The sequence below is a fragment of the Mustela nivalis genome, assembly GCF_964662115.1.
Source record: "Mustela nivalis genome assembly, chromosome: 10".
Taxonomy (NCBI): domain Eukaryota; kingdom Metazoa; phylum Chordata; class Mammalia; order Carnivora; family Mustelidae; genus Mustela; species Mustela nivalis.
In genome coordinates, this window is record NC_139029.1 from 89,038,536 (window position 1) to 89,064,980 (window position 26,445).

At 37.7% G+C, this 26,445-nt stretch overlaps 1 protein-coding gene across 7 annotated transcripts in view; it reads left to right on the plus strand.

Moving 5' to 3' along the window:
* Positions 1-26,445, plus strand: part of NTNG1 (netrin G1) — a 344,202-nt gene that overhangs the window by 279,177 nt on the left and 38,580 nt on the right. For 2 of the 7 annotated variants that reach the window (XM_082688264.1, XM_082688265.1), the window contains exons 6-9: positions 5,013-5,078; positions 7,413-7,472; positions 15,830-15,997; positions 21,447-21,581. The exons of 1 other annotated variant lie outside the window; for it this stretch is intronic. In XM_082688264.1, the coding sequence (XP_082544390.1) occupies positions 5,013-5,078; positions 7,413-7,472; positions 15,830-15,997; positions 21,447-21,581 (429 nt within the window). The remainder of the gene's footprint in view (positions 1-5,012; positions 5,079-7,412; positions 7,473-15,829; positions 15,998-21,446; positions 21,582-26,445) is intronic. 4 more of the 7 variants (XM_082688266.1, XM_082688268.1, XM_082688267.1 and 1 more) reach the window with 4 other exon arrangements.

Consider the following 26,445-nt stretch of genomic DNA (forward strand, 5'->3'; position numbering starts at 1 on the left):
CACCCTGTTTCCCACCATATTTTAGAACCCCCCAAATTAAGTAAAATTAGTAGTTTTAGGAAACTTAAAGAGCACTCATCCGACATAATCATTTTACAGATAAGACAACTAAGAATTAAATGAATTGTCCAACTTATCTGGACAGTGGGCAAGGCAGGATTCCAGCTCAATGTCCAATTTCCAAATTAGGACTCTTCACATTCAACCATGTTATTAGAATTCACCTTCTCATTTGATGAAACTACTGAAGTATGAAATTCTACATGGTACAACTTTCTAGAAAACAAAAAAAAGAGATGGGATATCATGGTCACAACTGACTCTGTTTTTAGAGTGTGCCCACTTTAAAAGTTGCCTGCAGTTCATGCAAAGGGGGTGCCATGGATGATAGAAGATGACTTTATATTCTAAAACAACCCTACCTCTAAAGCTTTCTTGATACAAGACAATGTCTTTAACCTTCTGCTTCAAGCTGGTCTTCTAGCCTGATAAATTATGGCATCAGCAATAGATGGTCAATTTCACCAACCGTCACATAGTTCTCTCCAATGTATAGTACAGAGTTTTCCTTGGAGTACAGAGGAGAAAAATTTTCTTCCAAAGTTTCCCTTTCACAACTAGAATCTCGGTTTTTCTGATTCACGAATCAAGTTTGAAGCGCCACAACCAAACTATCACATAACAGTTTCCTGAATTCTCTCCCTAATGAAAAACAAAATTCAGATAAGATATGTATTTGATTCGTAGTCAAAACTGATTGATTCTAAACTTAAAGAAACTTGGAAATTAACGTTTTGTCTTTAACTATTAAATCTTTTTCACAGTATCTCCAAAATCATTTCTATTGCTTTCTGAGCAATAGTATTCATCAATGGAGACCCTAAAACTGGATTATTCCCTAAAGTAAACTGTATCTTAAGTGAGCTTTTTTTACATATCAGAATCATTCACTTTGGGAATAATTAAGATGGCAAAATAATGGAAGAACACATTATTTTTCTCTACCTCAATTCAGTAAGGACTGGTACTACTACAGTAATCTGATTTTTATTACAACAGGAACCACAAATGGGATAATAAGAGCTAACATTTATCGAATGCTCACCACAATGCCAAGCAAATATTAACCCACTGAGTCTTGAAAGCAGCCAGCATATAATGGCATCATCCCCATATTACAGATGAGAAAGACAAAGAGAACTTAAGGAGCTTGTCCAAGCAGTAAAACTGGGATTCTAATCCAGCCCGACCTCTACTTATATGCACCAGATCTTTTAAAAATCTCCCCTGAATAGATATTTTTTAAGGTTCTCATAAATGTGCTTTGCAAATTCAACAATAACTGTAGAGTAATAGAATCTGGTGGACATTGCAGATATTTTGTTTCTTTTTTAGGGGGACAGTTGTGGAGTATGTTGTTATGGTCTCCATACTCCTAGAGCCAGTCTTTGGAGTCTAGGGAAGAAGATCATCAAGATGAGCCCAGTCCATTTACCCAGATGTATTGTGCCAACATCCTTAAGAAATAGGGATTTCCATAAGAGGCTATTCTTGAATGACCGGCCATTTACAACCCCACTGGGCACATATGGGGATCCCTCCCCTCATCCCAGTAATTTCTCAAGTCCAGTGTGAATTTCACTACAACAGTCAAAATATCCACTTTCAAAACAGGGAGCAATAGTTTTCCCTTCCCATTTAGTCCTCTAGATTCTCCAAAGAGCAACAGGCTTCATCCTTCCACGAACTTGAGTGGGACCCTGCTAGATCATGAGGGAATCACTGGAGTGATGGAACTTAACAGCTGAGGGAAACCTTGGAGACCTTTTAGTCCAGCACCTTTATTTACAGATAAGAAACTGAAATCTAGAGAAATTAAAAACCAGACAGTTCCTCATTAGTAGAACTGGAACCAAATCCTATTTTTCTGACTCACAGTACCGTTTGCCCTATAAGAAACTGCCATTCCCTGACCTTAGAATTGACTCATAGATATACCCTAGTTAAGTCATGAAAAAATGAAATTAATAAATTCTGCCACAGTTCTCCCAAAGAGACAATACATTCTTTCAATATAATATAATTTTTGTTTTCTATTTGTAATTTCCCCCTACTTGAAACAAGTGGCCCACTGGCTCAAAATTCTCTGAGGCTACATGCTACAAAGATTTTCATTAGAATTGGATATGATAACATAAATTTTGTCTCAATTATGCTATTAATATCACCTCCAATGTGCATTTTACTCCTGGGAATTAAACATTTGTTAGTAATATTGATTAAATATTTATTTGAGCCAGGATCTTAGAATAGTAAGAGTAAACGGAGAGCAACTGCTTAATTTTAAGTTGTTTCCTTACTTGGCCTTGCAATTATAAGAAAAATAAACTTTCTTAAAAATAAGATGGCTTAGTCAGTTAAGTGTCCGACTTTTGATCTCAGGATCGTGAGTTCAAACCCTGCATTGGGCTGCATCTGGGTGTGGAGCCTACTTTTAAAAAAAAAAAGGTAGATAGATAGTATGAGATAGTAAATTAAAAATCCCATGATGGCCAAATATTGCAACATGATTGCACAGACAGTAACGTGTTGTAAGAATTTAACAAGAGACCACATATTTCAGTATCTTTTTTTCAGGACATTTTTCCTCCCAAGGAAAAATCAGCACATAAAATTTTATCCCACCAGAGTCAAGTATAGATTAGATTAGGATTTCCATGTGGTATGACTGCTGGTGGTTCTGAGTTTTGATTGTTCAGAAAGTTAGGCATTCCACATAATGGAAACTATTTGGGGAAAAAAATGTCTAATTCTATTTCCAGGCAAATACAAGGGTTGCCTACCTCCCTTCCCACAAGAAACCATCTTAAGTACAAAATTCGGAGGAAAGTTGTATTCTAGGTATGGATCAGATAGTAATTGAGGTATCTATCTTGGTAATTCCATACAGTCAGGTAGTTAACAATTCAGAGGCAGAATGACCTATGTTAACTTTTTGTACATATAGGAAGATCCTTAAAGTGGAACCTTCACACCCCAGGGGAAAATTATGAAACACTAGGAAAAGAATATGCCTAAAATAGGCATAAGCAAATATTTAATGTATTGGAATATTGAATAGAGCTTAATTTATGACACTAATTTTCAAAACTCACTTTTTAATTGATTTGGTATAAATTTCTGTCTTAGGTTTCTTGGCAAAACTTATTAACAAAATAATATTACTTAATTTCATCAAGACATACAAGTCACTGAGTACTTACCATTAAGTTTACAAACAGCACTCCCACTTATGACCTGTATTTTTCTCTCCTACAAGAAAAAGATGGAGAGAACCATTTCAATGAACTGAAATATTCTTACTTTAAAGCTAATAATATAAATAATTATATATTCTATATACAACCACAACTTTTTTTCTAAATAATTTCTAAAAATCATATTAATTCCCTCAAAATACAAATGTATAGTTTTCCAAAAGTGATCGTCACAGCTCAGGTAGACTTGTTCTGTTAATCCAGTATCTACCCAGCTCCAGGACACTCAAGTGAAAAGCAGCATTCAGTCAACAGCTTGAATACTCTGCCTACATGTTACCGAGTATCTAGGTGTTTAGTGACACTTGGATACAAATGTGGGAAATAGAATTACATTCTTCTTGCATTCTTCAATTTTGACAGATGTAGTAATGTCAGTATTAAGATTCCATCTACCTTTGTATACACACATGCACAAAACAACCATAGATCAACTTTTTCTAACAAATACTTAAAAACCAAAGTTAGAGTGAAAGTACCACGTCTTACAAGAATATTATTTGTTATAATCTAATTATGGAGGAAACAATCTCATAATACCTGTTTACAGTAGCCTAGCCACTTGATATCAATTACTGAATTATTAGATATTTACTGAGGTCTTCTACCAGGCTTTGCCCTTCCTCAAAGAGATCCAATCTAATTACAGAGACAAGAAATAGACCTATGAAATTCAAACTAACAATATTAAAACTCATCCCTTATCCACATATCAATGAGAAATCAGGAGTACAGACAGTAAGAAACATGCTATAGGAGTTTAGAGGTGAGATCCCTTTTTGTGGACTTGGGTGGTCCCAAAGGACCACACAAAAGGTGTAGTTTTGAGCTGATCTGACTGGGTTTTAAAATGACTGCTTTAACAGTTATGCACCTTCACAAAAGTAATTTTAAAGCATCCAGTCCTAAACCTGGCTATTCTCGTTTTCCACAGTATATATATATATACTGTGGATATAAATATAGATATACACTGGTGAATCTAAGAAAGAAAGAACACCAATTCTCAAATTAACAATGCTTATAATGACTTCTGGATGGAACCAAAACTCTAGAAACATAGGTTGAGGTTAAAAAAAAAATCATGAAGATGTATACACATCCACACATACAAACCTTAGCTATGATCAGAAGCACCTTGCACTATTCTCCTTAAGCCAGAATCACCAGTATTCCCTTTCTTTCTGTGAGAAATTGCATAAATAAAAATAGGAAATAAATCCACTTCTTTGCAGAGATAATGGCTCACACTTAAAACACACCCCGAAGAATCTCTCATGAAAGACTAATGCAGCCAGTTCATATCTGTAAATATAAATTGCAGAGAATGGAATCCTCAAGTGAGAAATTATTTCTTTTGCCTTATCTTCTAGTTTCAGGCACCAGCTTTATATAACAGTTTGAAATGCTGAAGTCCCTATTTGGTTATTTGTAAGAACACTCTAGTTTATTGCAAAAGTAAATGTATATAGCTTTGTTAGCGAAGGGGCTATATATTTAATGTCCATTCAATGTTTTGGGAATCATCAATTGCTTGCTCTTGTTTGGTGCGGGAGTCATGTTTTGTTAAGTGCATCCACAACCAAGTTAAAGACCAGATGTGTGGTTTGTGTCTTCGTCCATATAATTTTCTGTTTAGACCAAATGACATTATAGCTGAAAATAACATACCCTGATTTTTCCTGATGCATGCAGATCCTCCAAAGTTTAATAGGATATGGCCGAATATTTCTTCCCTTGAGGTTTCTAACCCAAAACAAGGTAGGAGCATGTAAAATTCCTACTGATATAAAATCCCACATGTTTAGGGGAAAAATCCCATATACTACTTTTCTAGCACTAAATAAGAGCATTATCATGAATGTCATGCCTTTGAAAGAATCATGATCCAAATATTATTTCTAATATGAAGAGCATCCTGGAAATATTATAGTGAAGACATAGGGAAAAATTAGAGGGCATAGAAGTTATAAGCTCTTTATTAAATTTAGGTTGAATGTCTGTCAGCCCCTAGAGAAGCCTGGAGTTTTGTTGCCATCATAGTTTGGAATGTAAATAATAAGTCTTAAAAACTTGTGAGTTGCTACAGACATCCTTCCACTGTCTCCCTTTTGCTCTTCTTAACTAAACTGACTGGTACATCAGTTGTATTGAAGGTCGGGGGCAAGGGGAAAATACATAAAGGAAGTATTGTAACCCCTAAAAGACCTGTTTTCTTTTACTGTTGCTCCATATTGATTGGCAAAAATTTGGATCTCTCTCTCTCTCTTTCTCTGTCTCTCTCTCTTTCTGTCTTCCACATCACAGTATATTTTTCTCTGCTGGGGCTTCCCCTTTAAATCCTCTGTGAATTAACGATTATTTCTATCGGCATTAAGGGCAGATTGCTCTCTGTCTGTCCTTAAAGCTGTAATTATTTTCTGATTTCTAACATCAAAACTAAGTAAATTAATAAAAGAGAGAGACTGAAGCAGTGTGATTGCACAGGAAGAAATAGAACTTCTAAAAACTGGGCAATGAATTCATAAGATGCAGTGCAATGTTAAATTCCCATTAACGTCTAGCCTATAGATATACATAGACATATATAAATAGGAGTTTATTTCAATGGAAAATTGTTTTCTTTTGCCTTCTTTCTTCTCAAAAAAAAAAAAAAGGTACATTTTTGGCTTCCACCTTCCTTCCTTACATACAGGATGTTCCTTTTAAACTCTAATGAATACAGATGGAGAAGGAAATGAGCAAAAGGAGGAACCAGGAAATAGCTGCTAAGCAAAACAAAATATATTAGCAATTTGTTGGGGAGTCAAATTGGAAGGGCTGCATTTTCAGTCCTTGATCAGAGTGATGAAATCGAGACTGTCCTAGATACATATATTAGTAGCAAATAGAATTATCTTAATCATCTGCTCCAAATGAGTTTTTTCAAGTTTCTGCATACATACATGGAAGAAGTACAGATCATGCTCACCCCTATTAATATAATTCTGTGAGGATTCGGGGGAGGTTTAGTGGCTTTCTTCCTTGGCAAGTTCAATGAGAGCATCTTCAGTGAAATGTCACTCAGTATTTTCCATGGAATTTCATAGCTCAACAAATTATACAAGACAGGATCGAAGACTTAACACCTCTCCACAGTGAGTTTTGAGATGAACAGGATTACCCATTGTTCAAAACCTGAAACAGACCTACTTAATTATTTTGCTATGTTTTCTGTCAGTGTCACAGCACTGAAAACTTTCTCAGAAATTTCCAGGTAATGCCAGGTGCAGTTTTTTCAAAACTGTATAACGTGTTCAAATGAATTTATTTGAGAAGGAAAGCAGTTGAGCAAAGTGCTTAAACTTGAAATTTTAGCTAAAGGTGCACTTTCTAGTAAAGGCCAGTTCTGTGCAGGCGTAATTTATCTTGTCAACATCTGCAAAGAACATCAGGCTCTACCCTGCTTTTGCTATCTTCACAAACAACTCATCATGAATAATTGGAAAAGAAATGGCAGGCAACTTAGAGAGAAATCTCTGCCATTAGCGAACGGATACCACAAAGGTAATAAATGTTGGGAAGAAGACTACATTTTTTAAAGGTAGACAGACTCAAGGTGACTCTGAGACTGAGGGCCAGATGGTTGACCATTGTGATTCTGTTCTGTGATGTCTAATCAGCTCAACAAAAATAATCTGAACTGGCTTATACATAGGTGAGCTTTTGGTGACCCAAAGCAACTGACCATAGTGAATTGCAGCAATGAGATTGCGAATTACCTCAACGTGGCTACTATTTTAAGAGAGGGACAATAGAGGATCCTAATATCCATATTGTTACTGGAATAATTGTTACATAACTGGATTCTTAACTTAAACGGTAATTCTTTTTCCTCTGAAAATAAAACCTCTAAGCTTTATTACTGACAATGTTAAGCCATTTTCAGCCAAATACAAGACTTCCTTTGTGATTGAAACCATCTCCCAGAAACAGCATATACAAATAGTCTCTTCCTTTAGGGCTACTTTTCAAGTGGGTTGATGATAAGTTATTACAGTTTGAACGTTTCACTATTGTTTCTAATGTGCTGTTCATTCTTTTAAACCTATCCAGTTGCTCCCAAATTAGCTTTGTCAACAGTTTCTTCTGTTCAAGTTGCAAACCACAAGAGAGGTAGGAATTCTTGGATTCATACAGTGATTTCATGGTGTTATGTGTTGTGAAACATTGCACTGTATGAATCTGGAATATCTGTGAAGTGTACCCATCAGCTTATTGGTGAGGCATGTTGACTGATTTCAATCAATGCATCAAATAGTACTGAGAATGTCATCTGTAAGAGAAAAAAAAGCTTCACTCAAAACTTGACTGCTGTAAATTAAAAATGCTGCAACATTTGTTTTCTGAAAGATTAATGTGTGAATAACATTAACACAGTTTAGGATCCTGTTTAGAACATGAATGTCAGAGTATTAACATTGTTGCTCATTTGCATTGAAAATAAGGAAACTCACTTAGAGTGAGTTTCAAGGATGCTTTTCATGAGAACAGAACGGCAGGTTCCATGTGTTGTGCCCATTTGACTTTGTGACAAGTGAAATACCTTATAATGTCTATTTCCATTGTTTGGAATGAATTTGAACAAATACCAGTGCAGATCTGCACTGGGTGAAGCATTGATTATGACCTGAAAATAATAGTTATATTGCTTTCTTTAAATGAAAGCAAGCAGTATCTCATCTGTGACTCATGAATAGCCCATTCCAGCTAGCATCTGTCATTCACAGAATGAAGATTTTTCAGGAAACATGAAGACTCCTGTTTTTATTTTACCATTTTCCTTTAAATGTCCTATGTGACAGGTGTGTCTTGTTTTCCACCCTTGACTGTTGGGCTTATGTCATGTTTTGATTTTTTTTTTCATGAAACACCTCTTACAAAGAAATATATTTATTAGCAAAATTGAATTTAGTTTGACCCAGTTGGTGAAAATGACCATAATAGCTTCTTTATTCCTTATTGAATAGAGTCAAATCATTTTCCATATTTTAATTAATGTTGAGTCGGTCCTTCTGTGGTGTATAGAGAAAAAGATGTAACTGGTCTAAGTTGGGAAAGGGGAAACACAGTATTTAAACTATGTCTTAAACTTTCCTCACCATGTGCTTTTACATATCAAACACAGACGGTGCCCTTTTGAGGGAAATGTGGATGGATTTGAAATTGGGGGACTAAGTTCTTTAGGAACAGAAAAGCCACAGGTTCCTAGGGTGTCGAGCCTTTTTGGGTATGAGTGCACATCAGAAGATGGTCACTGAGGCCACAGGACGGCGATCTTTCTTTATCTCCAAAACATGAATCTACACAAAGAAATCAAGGAGGTGGAGGAGAAAAGAAAGCAATAGGGGCTCTCACAGATCCCATCTCTTTTATGTCATGTCAAGCACACTGGAAATACAAGAGGCCTCTTGACCTGGAATTCGACCTTGTCTCATTGAATCTTGCGTTTCTTGGGGTTGCAGCACTCATGAGGTTCACACACATCTCCAGAGGCAGGGAGAGGCCACCTAATGACTTATTTAAAAAATCCATACTGTCATCAAATGATGTATGTGGAAGAGTTTCAAAAGCTACATCAGTTTGCAAGAGAGGGTGGGGTGAGGTAAAGACCAGCAAAATGCTATGGCCACTTCACTGCCACCCCTGGAGAAGGCCCCTCAGAGGTAGGGTGACTCTTTGAATGTAGCAAGGGGAAAATACTAAAGAGTTCTCATTCTTTCCCTTTCTGTCTAAACTCTTTTTCCCAAATCCTTTTTTTTTTTTTTTGAGGGACTAAAATTAATTTTCAGCAGCTTTCCTCATTTGACTAAAAAAGAAAAAATTACCTGTGCCATTCTGAGTACTTGATCTCATACTTGTGTAGGCAATGCAACCTATGATTAGAGGCAACATGGCGAACAGTAAGAAAGAAGACACCAAGGGGAAATTTAACCCCTCCTCTTCTGCTATTCTTCATCCTTCACTCTCTATCTCTCCAGCCTCTTATTTCTGGCAACCCTTCCTTACCCAGCCCTCTGCCCACCCAGTGTCAATCAGAAAGAACCTTTACCTAGAGGGTTGGGTCTTTCCTGATCTAGAAAGCCAACTCTGAACTCTTCTTCTAAAACATCTCTAGCTTTCATTGGTCTTAACTGGCCAGTTCCTAAGTACCATATTATCACAACTGCTTTATATGATGTCATACATGTCTGATGGGGGATTTTGCCCCCTCCCCAGGGGACTTTTGGTTGTGACAGCTAGGGGTTACTATTGCATCTAGTAGGCAGAGGCCAAGAATGTTTCTAAATATCCTCCAGTATATAGAAAAATGAAGAATTATTTGGCCCAAAATATAAATAGTGCCAAGGTTGAGAAACTGCAGTAGATCCTGCAGGAGTGGTTCGCGTTGTTCCCTGACACAAGGTTGTTCTCAGTAAATAGGTGTTGCCAATGCTTTCATGCTACACCATGGAAATGGGTTCTAGAGGACACCGCAAGCTTGTCTACACAACAGCAATTAAAACTTGTCTACAATGTAATTTGAGATTGAAAAACTATATAAAACCATGGCAATTTTTATAAATCTTTTCTCTGCCTAAAATGATCTTCATTGACATATAGACAACCCTCAGGTAAAATAATTACTAACTCAGTTATATCTTGTTGTGTGGCTATTGTTTTTCGAGACTCTTTAATATACAGGATATAGCCAGACTCGTGGAATTCATATAGGGAGGAATGAATTTAAACATAACTGTCCTCTCATATCTTCCTCTGTTTTGCAAAGAAAGGCATCTCGGGATGATCACTGATTTACTGATATATTCATTTGACAACATTTTTTTTTTTTTTTTGAGTGCTTAGTATGCTCTGGGAGATGTTTTGAGTTTCATGGTTACATCTGTGAACAAAAGAGACATGGTCTACACTCACATATTTATGCTCAGAGGATGGGGGGCAAAAAATTTTTTGAAGTATATGTTTCAGATACTACAAATTCTAAAAAGAATAAATAAATACATAGGTTTAAGAAATTGGGGATTATTATGTTTAGGCTGGGGGCTGTTATTTCCGATAAAGTGGTCATAGAATTTTCTTTGAACAGAAGCCTAAAAAGAAACTGAGGAAAGTCCAGGGGTGAAGTATTCCACACAGAGGTAACAACAAGAGCAAAGGCCTGGGGGAAGTCCCTGCAATGTTTGCAGAGCAACATGGAGCTTTATACAGCCAATGAGAAGAGAGTGATGCCAGTGAGACATCAGGGAGGCCAGGGGCCAAATCAATTGGGAATGAATGAATTTAAACTCTGTCTTTTATTCTGAATGACACAGGGAGCCATTAGGATTATGAGCAAAGGGGTGTCATGACCCAATTAAAGTTTTGAAAGAGTCACTCTTACTGATGTGTGGAGAGGAAACTATCACTAGGATGGAGCCTGGAGAGCAGTTTGGGGACCAAAGCAATAATCCAGGTGCCTTTAACTAAAGATGAGGTAGTAAGAGGTGATGAGATTTAGGAAGTATTTTAAAGGATAGCCAAGATCTGCTGATTGATTGTTTGTTGGGGATGAGGGGGGAAAAAAGAGCTGTCAAGAACAACTCCAGGAATTTTTTTTTTAAAGATTTTATTTATTTATTTGACAGACAGAGATCACAAGTAGGCAGAGAGGCAGGCAGAGAGAGAGGAGGAAGCAGGCTCCCTGCCGAGCAGAGAGCCCGATGTGGGACTCGATCCCAGGACCCTGGGATCATGACCTGAGCCGAAGGCAGAGACTTAACCCACTGAGCCACCCAGGCGCCCCAACTCCAGGAATTTTGAGCTAAACAATTGGAGGAACAGAATTGCCATTTACTGAGATGGGGTGGGTTGTCTGGGTGAGTTGTTGGTTTGGGAAGGTGACCTATGAGTTCTCTTACAAACATCTTGAAGTTGAGATATCCATTAAATGTCCAAGTGTAGACTAAGAATGCAGTGGTGTAGGTCAGTCGGGAGGAAATGTCTAACTGGTGGTTGATCTAGCCTGAAATAACTACTTTGGAAAGGTCAGCATTTGGATGGTATATAAAGTCATGAGGCTAGGTAAAGAATCCTGTCTTTAGGGTGAGCCTAAAGAGCAAAGAGTTCCAAGAACTAAGCCCTGAGACATTTGAGGAGAAAGGAAAAAAAAAGGAAAAGAGAGGGGAAAACAATGGTGAATGATGTAGGAAACAAAAGCAGAAGAAAAATTATTAAATTTCCTTACTATCTACAGCCCACTGACAAGTCCTTGAAACAGGCAAAGTGACATTCTTCTTAGGGACCCGGCTGCCTCAATGTTGACACTTTGGCTAAGGGCAAAAGGCAATCCTAACCTGACCCCCGGGACCCCATAAGTCTACTTTAACATATAAAAGTTCTTTTATCTTTAAACCCCCAAGATCTATGCTGGCAGTTATCCACCAAGCATATGGCTCATTGATATACATCTGAAGGATCTCAAGACTAAGGTTTCATTAGACGAAAATAAATGCAATTTCCCGACAATAGCTAGCCCCCTCAAGATCCAGGAAACCTTGCTTCCAAAATTCCTTAGAGGCTTAAGCTATCCTTAGCCTCCTCCCAACTTGAAAGTGTATATCGGGCCACTTCTCATGACCCCAGTGCAGCTCCTTATGCCCATGTGTCCTGTCCCAGTGCTTTACTTAAACCATCTTTTTGCACCAAGGACGTCTCAAGAATTCTCTCTTGGCATCGGCTTCGAACCCTAACATCTTTCCTATATCAGTGAGTAGGAAAGAAAGAGAAGCAAATTAGAGTGGTGGACCAGAAGTCCCCTGTTGCAAGAGGGTTGTCTGGCAGTCCTAAAGTTCCCTTTAAGGTTTATGGTCATGAAATTAAAATGAGATTTGTTTCAAAATAGTTGGAGAAAAATTCCAGTCACATTTAGCTGCTGCAGGATAGGCATGGGGAATGGAGAGTTGGATTTAAGCAGGATCAAGTCTTCCCAGAAGACTATAATTCAGGTGAGCTCTTAGGGGGGGCAAGCGAGATGAGAGTGTATAAAAAGAAGTCACTGTAAGGACGAACCATGGACTCTGTACTTTGTAAGTAGGGAAGGGAGGACGTGGTAGGTCAATGAATTGGAAGATCAAAGAAATATTGAACTATTAATATCATCCCTACAGGGTCTTAATATGATAATGTAGCTCAGACCACACCATTAATGATCATTCAAGGATTCTGTGCCTATGTGGAAAGACTAGTTATTTCCTAAAGAGTGGTAGATTAACAGAATACTGAAAAATAATACAGCAGCCTAATAATTACATTTGAGATACCTTGCATTTATCCAGTGCTCTCATGTTTTTCAAAGATCTTTTTCTCATTTTACATTCTCAAATATATCGTGGCCAGCAAAGACAGCTTTACTGAAGTCTCAGATGAGTCTTAGAAGTTGTAAAAGAATCAGATTTCTACTTTATTTCCTAGATTATAAAACATTTGTATATCCACTTATCTTCTAAAATAAATTTATTAATATTGGGTGTTTAGCTGGTACAGTTCTATATATAATTATTTGTACAACTTATATTACTTACCTCATCCTATTGAAAATAATAAATTGATTCTCAAGCAAGACCCAGAAACAAATAATGTTATCACAAAATGTATACTATCCATTGAATTCAAAGAACAGTAGGTGATAGCATGACATCTGATATGTCTACGGAGATTCATGGGTTGGGTCTTAAAAGTGTTGAACTTGAATATATATGGATATGTTTTCTTTTTTGGATAAAACTGCCAGTTGGGAGCTCAGCATGTAGCTCTGGCCATTGGGCAGATCCTACAGAACCCTTCAAACATACATGAGGGAACTACATTCTGAAACTTCTCTAGCATTATTCTCTGCACTTACCCAACTTCATATTTTCACATACTCTATTCCCCTTTCACCTGAAATGCTCATCCTTCCCCCTACACCCACACACTTTTTTTTTTTTTTTTTTTAAATAAAACCTATGTCCCCTCATGGAAGACTCAGTGTTTAAGTCCAGCGTTAAGTTAGTTTTTCCTAATTTCTCTCAAGTTAAATGAATTTCTCCCTAGATCACTCTGTATCTCTGTTTGGTTTTCTTAGCACAAGCTCCTTTGCTTTCTAGTTATTCTAAGCATGGGATTGTTTTGCCCACAAAGCAAGCTTTTTGGCAACAAGGACTTCTGTGTTGTTTCAAAAAGTCCCTAGGATCAATTTGTGCACAGAAAAGGTCCCTTTGAAAAAAGCTGAATAAATTATAGTGGGTGCACCAAGGCCAGCCTGGGGGTGGGGGGGATGGGGGTGGGTGAATGTGAAGAACCACTCCCACCAAGGAACCTCTTTGGGAGAGGGAGAGCCAGAGGACAGGGCTTTTGGTGTCCACTCCTCAGCAATGTCAGCTCTGGAGAAGTCCTGAGAAGCAATTAGATTTGGGAATTGGATCTCCTTCCTGCAAACTCTATTCTTGGATGGCTCTAGACCAGAAAGGTTCTCCCCATTTCAATCTTCAATCAAGGAAGTTTCTAGAGGCCTTTCAGGTTTCCTAGCAAGTCAGAAATGCCAGCATAAACTAGGTGTAACTCAGATATAATGTATTAGAATGAAATGTTTGCTTTCTAAGAAAATTTAATTTGGCGGTCTGTATATTACTTTTGTTATTATTTTATTACTAATAATGTGGCATGCCTTAACTACTGCATTTATGCAGGTATGTTCTTACCCCATCTCCCACATCCAAGTCCCAAGGCCCCATTCTGCTCTCCTTCTTTCTCTGCTTCCTCTCAATCCCAGTCCCCACCACACTTAGACACATGACAAAACTAATCTCCCCTAAAGAAAGTGGCTTGTCTTCAGGAGCCTCCCTCTTCTTGCTTCTCTTTAAGCATCTAGAGTCCCCCAAGGTGCTGACCCTAGTCCTGGTATCTTCCACTCTTTACAATTTCCAGTGCCCTCCTTTGCTCCTATCCAAATTTGATTTTATTCTTTCAAGATCTTGACCTCCGTCCACCCTCTACTGTAACAACTGGCTCTGCACTAAATGAATCCACACCCTCTGATGAATAGCAGTATATTAAAAGGAAAATTCTAGTCACTCTTCCTTATTCCTCCATTCTCATCCAATGCACTACTTCCAAAATTTGTCTAGGCCAAAAAAGAAACTCAGTCATTTGCATAGTGCCTGGCACATGGTAATCATCCCAATAAAATATTAAATTAAAGAATGAATGAATGAATGAATGAATAGGCGTAAATAGTGGCTGTGTTTGGCTTCCTAGTGAGGTAAAATAAAAGCCAGACATTAATAAGAGGAGTACTTTTAGATTAGATAAAGAAGGCTTACACTACCATGGTTGACCTTTCTCATAAATGTCCAGCTCTGCCTACCCCCATATTTTGAGAGAAAAAATTAACCTCCCCACCTACCTACTCTTCCCACCTTTTTTTTCTGTCTGATTTGATCATTGTGACCACTGGTAAAGGCTTTGTCTTTATCACTTCTTTGAAAAACATTGGATTAGATCAACAACCTCTTGCTTCCCTGAGATGCAACAGAGAACATCTGGTCACTCTCCACCCTTCCCCACCTGCTCCCCTCCTCTTTCCCCATCTCCTGGTCTAGTCCTTCCAGCCATCACTCCTCAGCCTCAGAGACACCTCCAACCATCTGGGGAAACAAAAGAAAAGGAAATCTGAGGGTACTGCCCAATCATCAGCTGCCTAATCCTTCTTTTGTAGTAGATTTAGCTTGAGACTTGGGTGAAAAGAAAACTGCTTGGGTGAAAAAGAAACTGCTCTTAAGAGCGGTTTTCCCATACAAATCATCTCCCTGCTTTTTATATTTTTTCTCACAGATCAACATCAGATTTGGCCTGACGAACAACTGACAAAAACTGTCTTCCCTCTTAGCATTTGGAAAAAACAAAAAATAGAGAATTAGTTAATTGTCTAGATCCCTGTGAAATTTGCCACAATTTCTGGGAAACCCTGACCAAGTTACTAAATAATAATGAGACTCTAAACAAAGAAGTCATCGATGATGGCAGGCTCAGGCCCTCAATGCTCACATAATTCCCTCCCTCCTTCTAAGAGTGCAAATATTAAGAAAAAATGGGGAAAGTGGCACAAAGACATTAAAAGTCTCAACGTGCAAAAATTAGACTTTTGCATCAATGGCAACAGAGCTTTCCCAAATTTTAAAAGGTGTACACCTGCAAATGCTTCTGTTCATACTGTATGCCAAAAATTAACACTCTCCAGTCATGTTCTGAATGTCCAACCTTTCTATCCTGCTCGAAACAGATGCTACTCCCATGCCAATCACCACCACCTGTGGACGCCGTGTGTCATGTTGCATCACATCGATGTAATGCCATCCCTCCATCTTTTCTCCACTCCTCATTTTATCCAAGCATGTAGTGTGCTGTGACTCTGCTACTGTATACACTCTGTATACATTTCTGTTCTTCCTTGCAAGATTGTGAATGCTTCGGCCACTCCAATCGATGCAGTTATATCGATCTGCTCAATACAGTCATTTGCGTGAGCTGTAAACACAACACTAGAGGGCAGCACTGTGAGTTATGCAGGCTGGGCTACTTCAGAAATGCTTCTGCACAGCTGGACGATGAGAATGTGTGCATAGGTCAGTTCCATTATAATTTCAGCTATTGTTCTGTGCCTTTCGAGCTATGGGGAGCTATTTAAGGTGAAGAGGCTGTTGAGTTGCACCACGGCTGAGCCAGAATGAGCCTTCTCAATGGAGAAACGTCCTTGTGGTAGACATAAAGTTTTCTTATGCTGGTTGAATTGGGGGATATATTCTGAGTCCTTTTGTTATTGTTGGTTTAAAGATGGTGAGCCAAAAATCATGTTTAGATGAAGAATTTTCTTTTTATTATTTTTTCTTTCCTTCTTTTTTTTTTTTTGCATGAAATCTTAAAACCTGGTAATACCAAACTTAAAGTCTTAAGTTGTACATTCAACTTTTAAAATAGAAACTCACTATATGATATTTAATTATAGTTATGAGAAATTAGGATAAACTCTTGCATATAACTGGTAACCAACAAATATCAATTGATTTAAAATATTGCCATTTGGAATTGAAAGTCATTGGCAATTGGTAATATAGAAGTTTGCCTGACTTTTCCATTCATAGTAGTGAAATTCCATTTATTTGATTTTCTTATAGCCCCCAAAAGGAGAAGCAATTTCTCAAAGCTATTCTAGGCAATTAATTCTCTTAGCTTCCAAGGTAAATTAGCTCTGGAAAACTGGGTCCACAGGGTTCTCCCGAGTACTCTCCCCTGCCCCCACCATGACTACTGCTCAAGTCAACTGTAGAGAACCTGCCCTTCCCACCCAAAAAAAGTTTGTCCTACTTTTGGTGTAGTGGAACCCATCTTTAAGAAAGGGAGCTGTTGGAAAAATAAGAAACAATAAATGGAATTTCACTTCACAATTTACTTTGAAGAAATGCATGTATTTGAAATGGTCAGGGGTACATGCATATCTGTTACCTCACCAGTAGGTAACAACATAGGCAACTAATTTTCCAAGTAGAATTTTGCACACAGAGACTAATTTAAATAGAAAACACATGCTGGAAAATGGCAGGAGGTCTTTGGATCAAAAAAAATTAATTCGTCTGCAATTCTGAGATCATTGTTTTCTGATCGGATTGTTAAGCTCATATAGCAGTTTGCCCAGAATCACATAAGATAGCTGTACAACTAACTTTGAATTCAGTTAGGCCAAGTTTACATAATACTGTTTATATCTACAGTATGTTCTATTTTTCAAAATGCCTCCTTATTTATTATTTGTGAATTAGTGGAGAAATCACTGGACTTAGAGGCCGGAGAGCTGGGTTCAAGTCCCAGTTTGCTATTTAATAGCTGTATGCCTTAGGTAAGTTATTTCAGAACTCCTGGTCAAACTGGGATCATATGGGATGCACAGAAAACACTTGGTAAACTGTGAACTGACTTCCAGATATGTTTTTTTCTACTTAATCCTCATTAACAAAACTGTGGAGGTAAGTATTCCTCTGATAATTTCCTCTATTTTCTAGTTGAGAAAAGTAAGGCAAATTGACCCAAATCATACAGCTTTCACAAAGAGTTAGTTTCCTGACTTCAAAGCTTGAACACCTTCTCCCAACTATCCTGACATAATTAGCAAAACTAAGCTTGTCAGACTTCTACTTATGGTATGCTTTTTGGATGACAATAACAATTCCACTGTGAGCTTGCAAACAGAAGTTCAATTGCCTTTATAACTATTGGGGTTACAAGGATTTGAGGTTATTAATAACCCAAAAGACATGTAGCTTCAGAACTTTGAATGTAGAGTTACATTTCACTGAATGACATTTGTAGAAATACAAAAATGTCATACCATAAATATGGAAACAAAAAAAGTTAAAATAAATAGGAACATAGTAATAAAAATCATTTATGTAAAATACCTAAGATTAAAATATTTTACAGTGTTAAGTCATGTTATATATACAGTCATATTGTTTTATATACAGTCATATTATTTTAAATGAACAAAGAAAAAGCCCTAAAAGTAAAGATTTCATTCCTTATAATATCTAGTAGGTAACAATATCCCAGTGTTTTACTCGGAATATTCTGTTCTAATGAACTTTGGTCTTTTTTCTAGTCCTAAAGTAATCTTGTGGACCATGAAACCTGCACTTCCTATTAAATTTTAAGAGGTGTGGTTCTTTTGTAAATCTATGTTGGATTATCTCCAGACAGGAAGATAGCCTGCTTAGCTTTTGTCTTTTAAATAACATAGAGGTGAAATATGAAAAGCTTAATATACATGTTTTCCTTCTTAAATCAAAAGCAGTTGTTTTCTCCATTTCTAGAAAGTTGGTTAGTTAAAATTATAAACCTTTGGGGAAATTTATATTTTATTGAGGCAAACACATTTCTATTCAATATTTTATACTCTTCAAACCAAGTAAATTGCTGAACCCAAAGATGAGAATTTTGGGATTAAATTTAGCTGAGAATTAAAATTAGCTACAATATTCCCTATACCAAAATTCCTTAAATTGCTGTCCTTTTCCTAAGGGGTAAAATTGTAAAGAATGAATTGAAAAATGTGGCTAGCTGGTATATGCTACTGTCTATCTTTTTTCTCGAGTTCATATATGCATAGAATCAATCAGTAACAGTTTCCTAAAAGAGCTATGGATTCTGCTTTTCCCACTTGAAGAACCAAGGGTAGAGGCATCAGGACTGCCTACCCACCAGGCTAAGGCTGGAGTTTGCTCTCTCAGAACCATTGGTTCCCTATAGCCAAGGTTTGCCCTTTGGAAAAGCATGAACCAGTTCAGATCTCTCTTCTCCACAGTTCAGATCCCCCAAAAGGCTTGAGGCAGGACTGAGAATTAAATTTAAGAGCATGTACCACAAGTAATTGAGAGTTTAATGCCTTTTTGTATAGAAGGCACAAATGAAAATGAATGGATATTTACCTAATTCGCTTTCACAGAATTAAGCTCCAGTCTTGGAAAATTTTAACTTCATCTAAGTCTTCTCTACTTCTGAGGATAAGAAAGGCACTTTGCCATTTCTTGAACAAATAACAGTGAAATCCATTCCCTGGTTGTAAGGGAATAGCCCCTATCTTTGACAAAATGTAGACTGCATTGAAATAGATGTCATAAACTATTTGCACCATTTTATATTATGGCAAATATAAAATGCAATATTCCGTGTTGCCACAATGATTGCTGTTTTGTGACTACTGGTGAACTTACCATTTTCATACAAATTCCAAGCACAGCCATGTCTCCAAAGATGCATGTAATTACCCTGTATGATGCAGCAATTACATGAAGATGACACCCTTGCATGCTTCTGTTTCATATAAACTCAAGCATTAAGCAGGAAGCTAGAGGATATGGGGTTCATGACCTTGAGTAATCACTGCTAATAATCTCTGATAACAAGCTTGACATCAGAAGGAAACACAGGGCTGGGTAGTTACTACTAAATGTATCTCAAAATAGGCTGTATTGGTTTTTTATACCACTTGAAACCCAAGATCAGATAACCAGAGGTACCTTCTATAGACAAGACACTTCTAATACCTATAAATCAACTGTAGTGTAACTTTTTAATCAAACCTCCAAAAATAGTTCATGTTGTTTTCAGCCTAATAGTTCTGCATGTTCTTTCTAATTTCATGGAATAAAATATAGTACTCCCAGGCCATCACCAATATCCACCATTGACTATGGTCTCACAAATGATATTTTTTAAAAAACTAAGTTATTTGTACATAGGTGGTGTGTAAACCACACCTCTCCTTGTCACTTATTTTCATTACTGTTTGAATAACACACTTAATCACCTTTTCTTGTGACAATCACTGGGATGTCCTATGGTATAGATGTTCCACATTTAAAAAAAAATTTTTTGTCTACTATCTTTGCATCTCAACCCTTATATTAATATAATTGCTATGAGCTAATTAACTAGAGTAGTACCTGAATCCATGTTGGCCAGATATAACTCTACTTCTTAGTTTATGAAGTGTTGGTGACTCACTATCAACTTATACACTTAAATAGTAAGGAACAAAGTAAGTGTTGAGTAAGTTTAAATACATATCTATAAATTTTTAAAGCCACAACAAAATCACTATTCTAAAAAACAACTCCCATATACACACAGATTAAAATAAAAAAATGCCCACTTAAAACAAAATTCTAGTTATTAAGCACAAACCAAGTCAGGCAAGGAGGAAGAATTTTTGTTTATTTAGTTTTATTTTTCCCCACACATGTCACTGTTAGTCTTAATAATGTTTGTATCACAATAACGCTGAACTCAAAAATCGACTTAAGAAACGTGAAATAAGTCATAATTCTAAGGCCCTGTACATTCTTTGAAGAAATTGTCTAATTCATCCCGACAAACTTCCAGACCTCTTTATAACATTAAATCTTGAATCTCTGTTGCCAATCTAAAACACTAAATTTGATGCTAGTAACCTGAAGTTTGCAGGACTCCTCTTGGTTGGTTAGTCAGTTGGTCGGCATTTTATTTGGATTAAAAAAAAAAAAAAAAAAACGCTTAATAGGGCATTTTAATATAAAGGAAACAGAGTGGCAGAGAGACTTGCCCAGATTATACAGTCGGATAACGAGGAAAGGAACTTTGGCCCCCAAATTCCAAAAGCTGCAAACTAGCTGTTGTTGCCTTTCAGACTAATGGAAACCTAAGAAATTCCCATTTCAGGTTCAGCCTTTCAGTGAAGTAGAGCTTCAGAAGCAAAAATATCCTATATGAGAATGTGTGAGGAATCAAGAAAATATTCTTACTTTTTACTCAACAAAGTTGTATTGTCCTTCCAGTAGACATTATAATGAAAAACATATGTCTCAAATTATGCCGATGTTGAAATCTACTTGGGATTACACACTTTATTTTTCTTTCATGATTATTAATCTAGGCTGCATTAAAACCCCACTCAAGTGCCTAGTATCTAAACAACATCTACAGGCTATCTATATCTATCTATCTATCTATCTATCTATCTATATCTAAATATAGATAGATATATATTCTTCCAAATCATAAAGTAAAAAATGCCTTCAAATGAACAAAGTGCATTCATAACCACATACACAGTGCACTTTAAAGATGTTCAGCAGTTCTCAAATATTGAGTGTAACAGAGAAGCCTATTTGAATAATTTAAAACAGATTTTATACTGATGGCATATTGATTTATACTCAATACACAAACTTCTCATGGTGTTCATTAAACCACCTAAAAACGCCCTAACAAATGGAAACTCTATTATGATCCGTTAGCCATGAAGAGCATGATGTCTTCTTTCCCTGGAAGTTTTCAGTTAATTTCCTCCCGTATCATGAAAATGGCATCATGGAAGGGCGAGGAAATCAATACTTAGGGACCAAAATTGCCCTATTTGCCCAAGCATTTCATTAGCGGACATCATCCTTTAAGTAAGCAATGCATTTAAGGGACGCTCCTGTGTTGCTAACCTGTAAGCTGTGCAGACTTGTCTCCAGCCTGTGTGTTGTCTTGTTTCTACAGAGTGTTATTGTAACCCTTTGGGCTCAGTCCATGATCGTTGTAATGGCTCAGGATTTTGTGAGTGTAAGACGGGAACGACAGGGCCTAAGTGTGATGAGTGTCTGCCGGGGAATTCCTGGCACTCCGGCTGTCAACGTAAGTAACTTCTGGGAGCTGCCCTCCTTCTGCTGCAGCATGGCTGATTCTGCTTGTCCAGGCCAGTGTGTGCAGCTTCTCAGAGCAGAAAAAGACCCAAACCGCTGACAAGCTTTAAAAGCTCCTTAAGGCCCCAGCCTATGGAGAGGAGATAGAGCAATCCATCAACTGTCCAGCTGGCTTCCTGCAAGCCCATCTTCTTCCCTTCTCTGAATGTGGGAGCAACTTATATTGAAATATCGTGCTCAGATCCAGGTACCTGGCCAGGCCATAAATTAAGTGGCACAATAGGGACCCAGCCTGGAAATTCTCACCGCAAAATGAAGGGTGATGTGTATGTGGTTAATATATTTCTTGAACTGAAAACTACCCCTGAGCTCCAGAGTTCATAAATTAAATGATATCTACATAACTTATTACCACCCCTGCTATCACACCCATCACTGAATCTTAACCAAAAAACCTGAAGGCAATAAATCTTAGGGATATTTAAATGCCAGGGTGAAGTAAATGACAAAAATCAATATTGATTTTAAGCCTCTGAGGTTAGGCACCATGCAGTGAGCCTTAGACAGATGCCATTTGGTTCAGCCTCATTTCTCTGAGGATTATCAGACCTTCTTAAAAGCTTGTCAGGCAGGTGGCATGTTGGCGTATTCAGGGAACAGAAATTTAAAAATCTGAGCAGAAGCTTCCTTCTGTCATTCATAACCTTTTCTGCCTTTTCATTATGCACTAACTTTCTAGTCTATCTGTACACATTTAGCTTACTAATACTAAAGAGCCACCAGGCAAATCCTCTGGAGCAGTGCAGTCCAATAGCAAACTGTACAAGCCACATATGGAATTTTCAGTGTTATCCACATTTAAAAAGTAAACATAAATAGAAGAAATTGATTTTAACAACTTATTTCGTGTAAGCTTTTAATATCTCAAATAGTATCATTCGACATGTAAGCAACCTCAAAACTATTAAGGATACATTTTACATTTTTTTCATACCATATTTGAAATCAAGTGTGTTTTATTCTTACCTCAATTAGGACTGACCGTATTGCAAGACCTAATAGCCACGTGTGTCTACCATATTGGACAGCACAGCTCTAGACCTTCCTTTGCTTACTTTTCACTTGAAAACAAGGTCAGCATGCAGGAACTGTTCTAAAGCCAATTCCAAGGCCATACAAAATATTTCACCGACTACTTGTGGAATTTATAGTTATCTGTAAGCTATACTTTTACATGATGTAAAGCCAAAGTGAAATTTGCTGCCATACTATTGCCGTGGGCAGCAAAGAACTGTGGTGATAGTTTGAGAAATCCAGCACTGAGGACACCAAGGTTAGGATGGGATGCCAGAGCTGGAGGTGAGCATCTCCAGCCATGCTGGAGAGAAACTTGAAACATCTGCACATAAGCTCTGCATAAGGTCATGGTTTAAAAGTCCTGCTTGCCATAGATTCCTAGAGAACACCTTAGGGGTATGGCTGATTGTTGGATCCCAAGGACCATATGACGAGCCAGTCACTGGTCCTGGAACATCTGGATGTGGAGGCCCAGGGAAAGCTCAGAGAAGAGGAGGAGGGACAGACAGAGGAAGGACCCAAACCAGCCCAACACTCCAGGCATATGTTGCAAGGAGACTTTGCAATTAAGGCACTCTTCTCAAAAAGAAAGCCTCTTGGAAACTTCCTGATGCAGCAGGACCTAAGAATAGGTATCATCAGGGAAAGACATTAGAGATGGAAACTAATCCGGCCTTAGGGGAGGTATATTCCAAAAAGGTCCTAACTTGATTTTTCTGGATTAATTATTGGAGTATTATAAAAAGATACAATGTCACCGAATTTTCCCTTCTGGAATTAGAAGACTGGATTGCCCGTGGCCTTACCACATAAGAGCCGAGGCTCCAGCACCTCACATCCTTGGTATGCAGGGATCAGTGAGATTATGGAAGTGATTGCTCTATCTTCTTGAGTATTTCTTGAGAACCCACCATGAATTAAGCATAGAGCTAACAGTAGTGGCTACAAGGATGAAGAAAGATAGCTGCTGTGGACATATGGGCATGGAGTTCACAATCTGAGGTGAGAGGCTGACCTACAACTAAACAGTTTTGACAGAAGGCAATCAGAGGTAAGAAAGAGCTATGTGTGTGCTTCTAGTGAAGTCCAGATGGAAGTGAGGCTTCCCAGAGAAGCGATGTTTGGTTCAGTATTGAAGGATTAGTAGGAGACTTCCAGGATGGAACTTCTTGAGCAAAAGTACTTGAGTTAACACACTGTGTTCCAGAGATATCAAATAGTTTTGGCATAATGGGAGGATAAGGGGTGTGTGTGTGTGTGTGTGTGTGTGTGTGTGTGTGTGTTGAGAGTGGGGGAAGATGTTCAAAGGCAACCACAGACCAGATCACATGGTCTCATGAACATCAAGCTGAGAGTTTCTTCTCATCAGGGAGAACGCAGACACAAGATCCATCACAGTTTTAGAGAAAGGAATGAATGAAATGGTCAAAATTTGTTTTAGAAAGATTATTCTGGCTGCTCTGTAAAGGAAAGACTGGAACAGGATGAGACTAGATTTGTTATATCAATTTAAGGTATTTCAAATATACCTTTGAGTATACAATAGCCTTATCTCACTCTGACATCTTTTTTCCTTCACTCAGTTCCACCCCTACAAGGCTGATATTCTATGCAAAAATATAGAAATTCTGCTGTCAGTTGATAAATGGCTACAGCCTGAGGATCCCTAAGTGTCTTCCCCTGGGATCTCTCAGACCACCCTAAGATCCACCAGCCAATGGGGTAATACCTGTCATTGTAGGGTGCCTCCAGCACCAGTGTTATAACAGACACTCATTCTAATTAGTTGATGATTACAGGTTGACAAATATTTTCCATATCACTCCCATGTGTGCACACATATGAATGCCCCCAACAATGCTCTTCCCAAAAAATGCCCCTGAAGTCAATCTCTCTCTTTCTGTCTTTCCTCCACCCCAACTCCCATACACTTCTACTGCGATGAATGCATCCTTGGGTTAACCTCATTATCAGTGGCAGGGATTACCCTGACAACCAGAAACCAATGCCAAAAAGAAAGCAGTGGTAGATAGAGCTGGCAATGCTGCTGGCCATGAGCCATGAACTGTAGTAAGCAGACACACTTGGGCTCTGGGCTTGAATTGCACCTCCACCTCTTATTAGCTGCAAAACTTAGAGGAAATCACTTAGACTCTCTAAGCCCAGTTTGTTTTGTTTTGTTTTTATCTTAACGTGGGGTAATACTAGGACACTATATATATGGTAATCATGAAGATTCAAAGAAAATAATGAATGTGGACATCATGGTACATAGTAAGCACTCAATTATTTAATTCCAAACACATGTTCATGTGTCAAAATGCTAGGCAAAATCCATGTTTGTTTATTTCTTTAAACTTTGGCCATTTTTTAAAAGATTTTGGAAGATAACAGAGCATGTAGGAAATTAGGAACTTAGTACACACAGCAAGGGGAAGACTGAGATTCAATTGCTGGACCATGACCTACAATATCCCAATAACCCTAGGATATGGGTTCTTGGAAGGGACCAGTACATATATTATTGAGAACAGAAAAACATATTTAGAAGAAAGCTCAATAGCATGATCAAGAAAATCTTTGAATAGAATATTGTGAAAATACCCTTATAAAACTATAAAACCAGACAGTGTGGCAAGCCACAGAGTTTTGTTTTGTTTTGTTTTGTTTAAAAAGAAAAGGACAAGAGTTAGTCTCAGGAGAATAAGGAAAGGTTTGTGGAACAAAACTCTATGGTTTAGATGTTTTCCTTCCCATAGAATGCATAATAACTGTATTCATTTTCTCTTGCTGCTATAATAAACTGCCACAAACTTAGTGGCTCAAAACAACATACATGTATTTCTTACAGTTCTGTATTTAGGAGTCCAACAAGGATCTCACAGAGCTAAGATCAAGCTGTCAGCAGAGCTGTACCCTTCTGGAGGCTCTAGGGAAAAATCTGTTTCCTTGCCTTTTCTAGCTTCTAGAAGCTACCTATATTCCTTTGCTCATGGCCCCCTTCCTCTACCTTTGAAGCCAGGAACTTTCCATCTCTCTGTGCCTTTCTTCCATCATTACATCTTTCTCTGACCACAGAAGAGAAAAGATCTCCACTTTTAAGGACTCATATGGTTAGCTTAGACACACACAGATAATCAAGGAGGATCTCTCTACCTCAACATCCTTAATGTAATCTTTCTATAAAGTCCCTTTTGCCAAATAAAAAACAAAAACAAAAAGAAAGGTCACAAGGATTAGGGTGTAGACGTCTTTAGAAAGACAGTTGACACTGCCCACCTCAATAATCATTGAGAATGACAACTTTTAATGCCAAGCATAAATATATGGTATCATGGAGATGATATTTAACTCATGCTAGGAATCAAGATATGCAAGAGAAAAAAGAAATACATAGTACATCAGAAAAGAGTGCCATATGTCAAGAAGGTAAAGACTTGCGCTGTGAATTAGAAGATAGAAACAATGAAACACCTTTCAGTCAAAACCAAAGAGCTTATAAAAAATGTGTTGTGAAAGTATACTACAGACTACACAACCACTTAGAAGATAAACATATTTTTCAAAGCCAAATTAGGGAATCTAAATGCTCTGGAATCTTCCAAAATGAAGGAGTTCAAATATCAAGTTACTTACTGAAAGATGTGTTCTGCTAATTGTAGACTTGCATTGACAAGAATTCCTTCATCCAAAAGAGTGAAAGAAGCAGTCAGGAAAGTGGTAGCCCCACTCTGGGGTAGTACAGAGATGGTAGTATCGCATAAGAGAACAAATGTAAA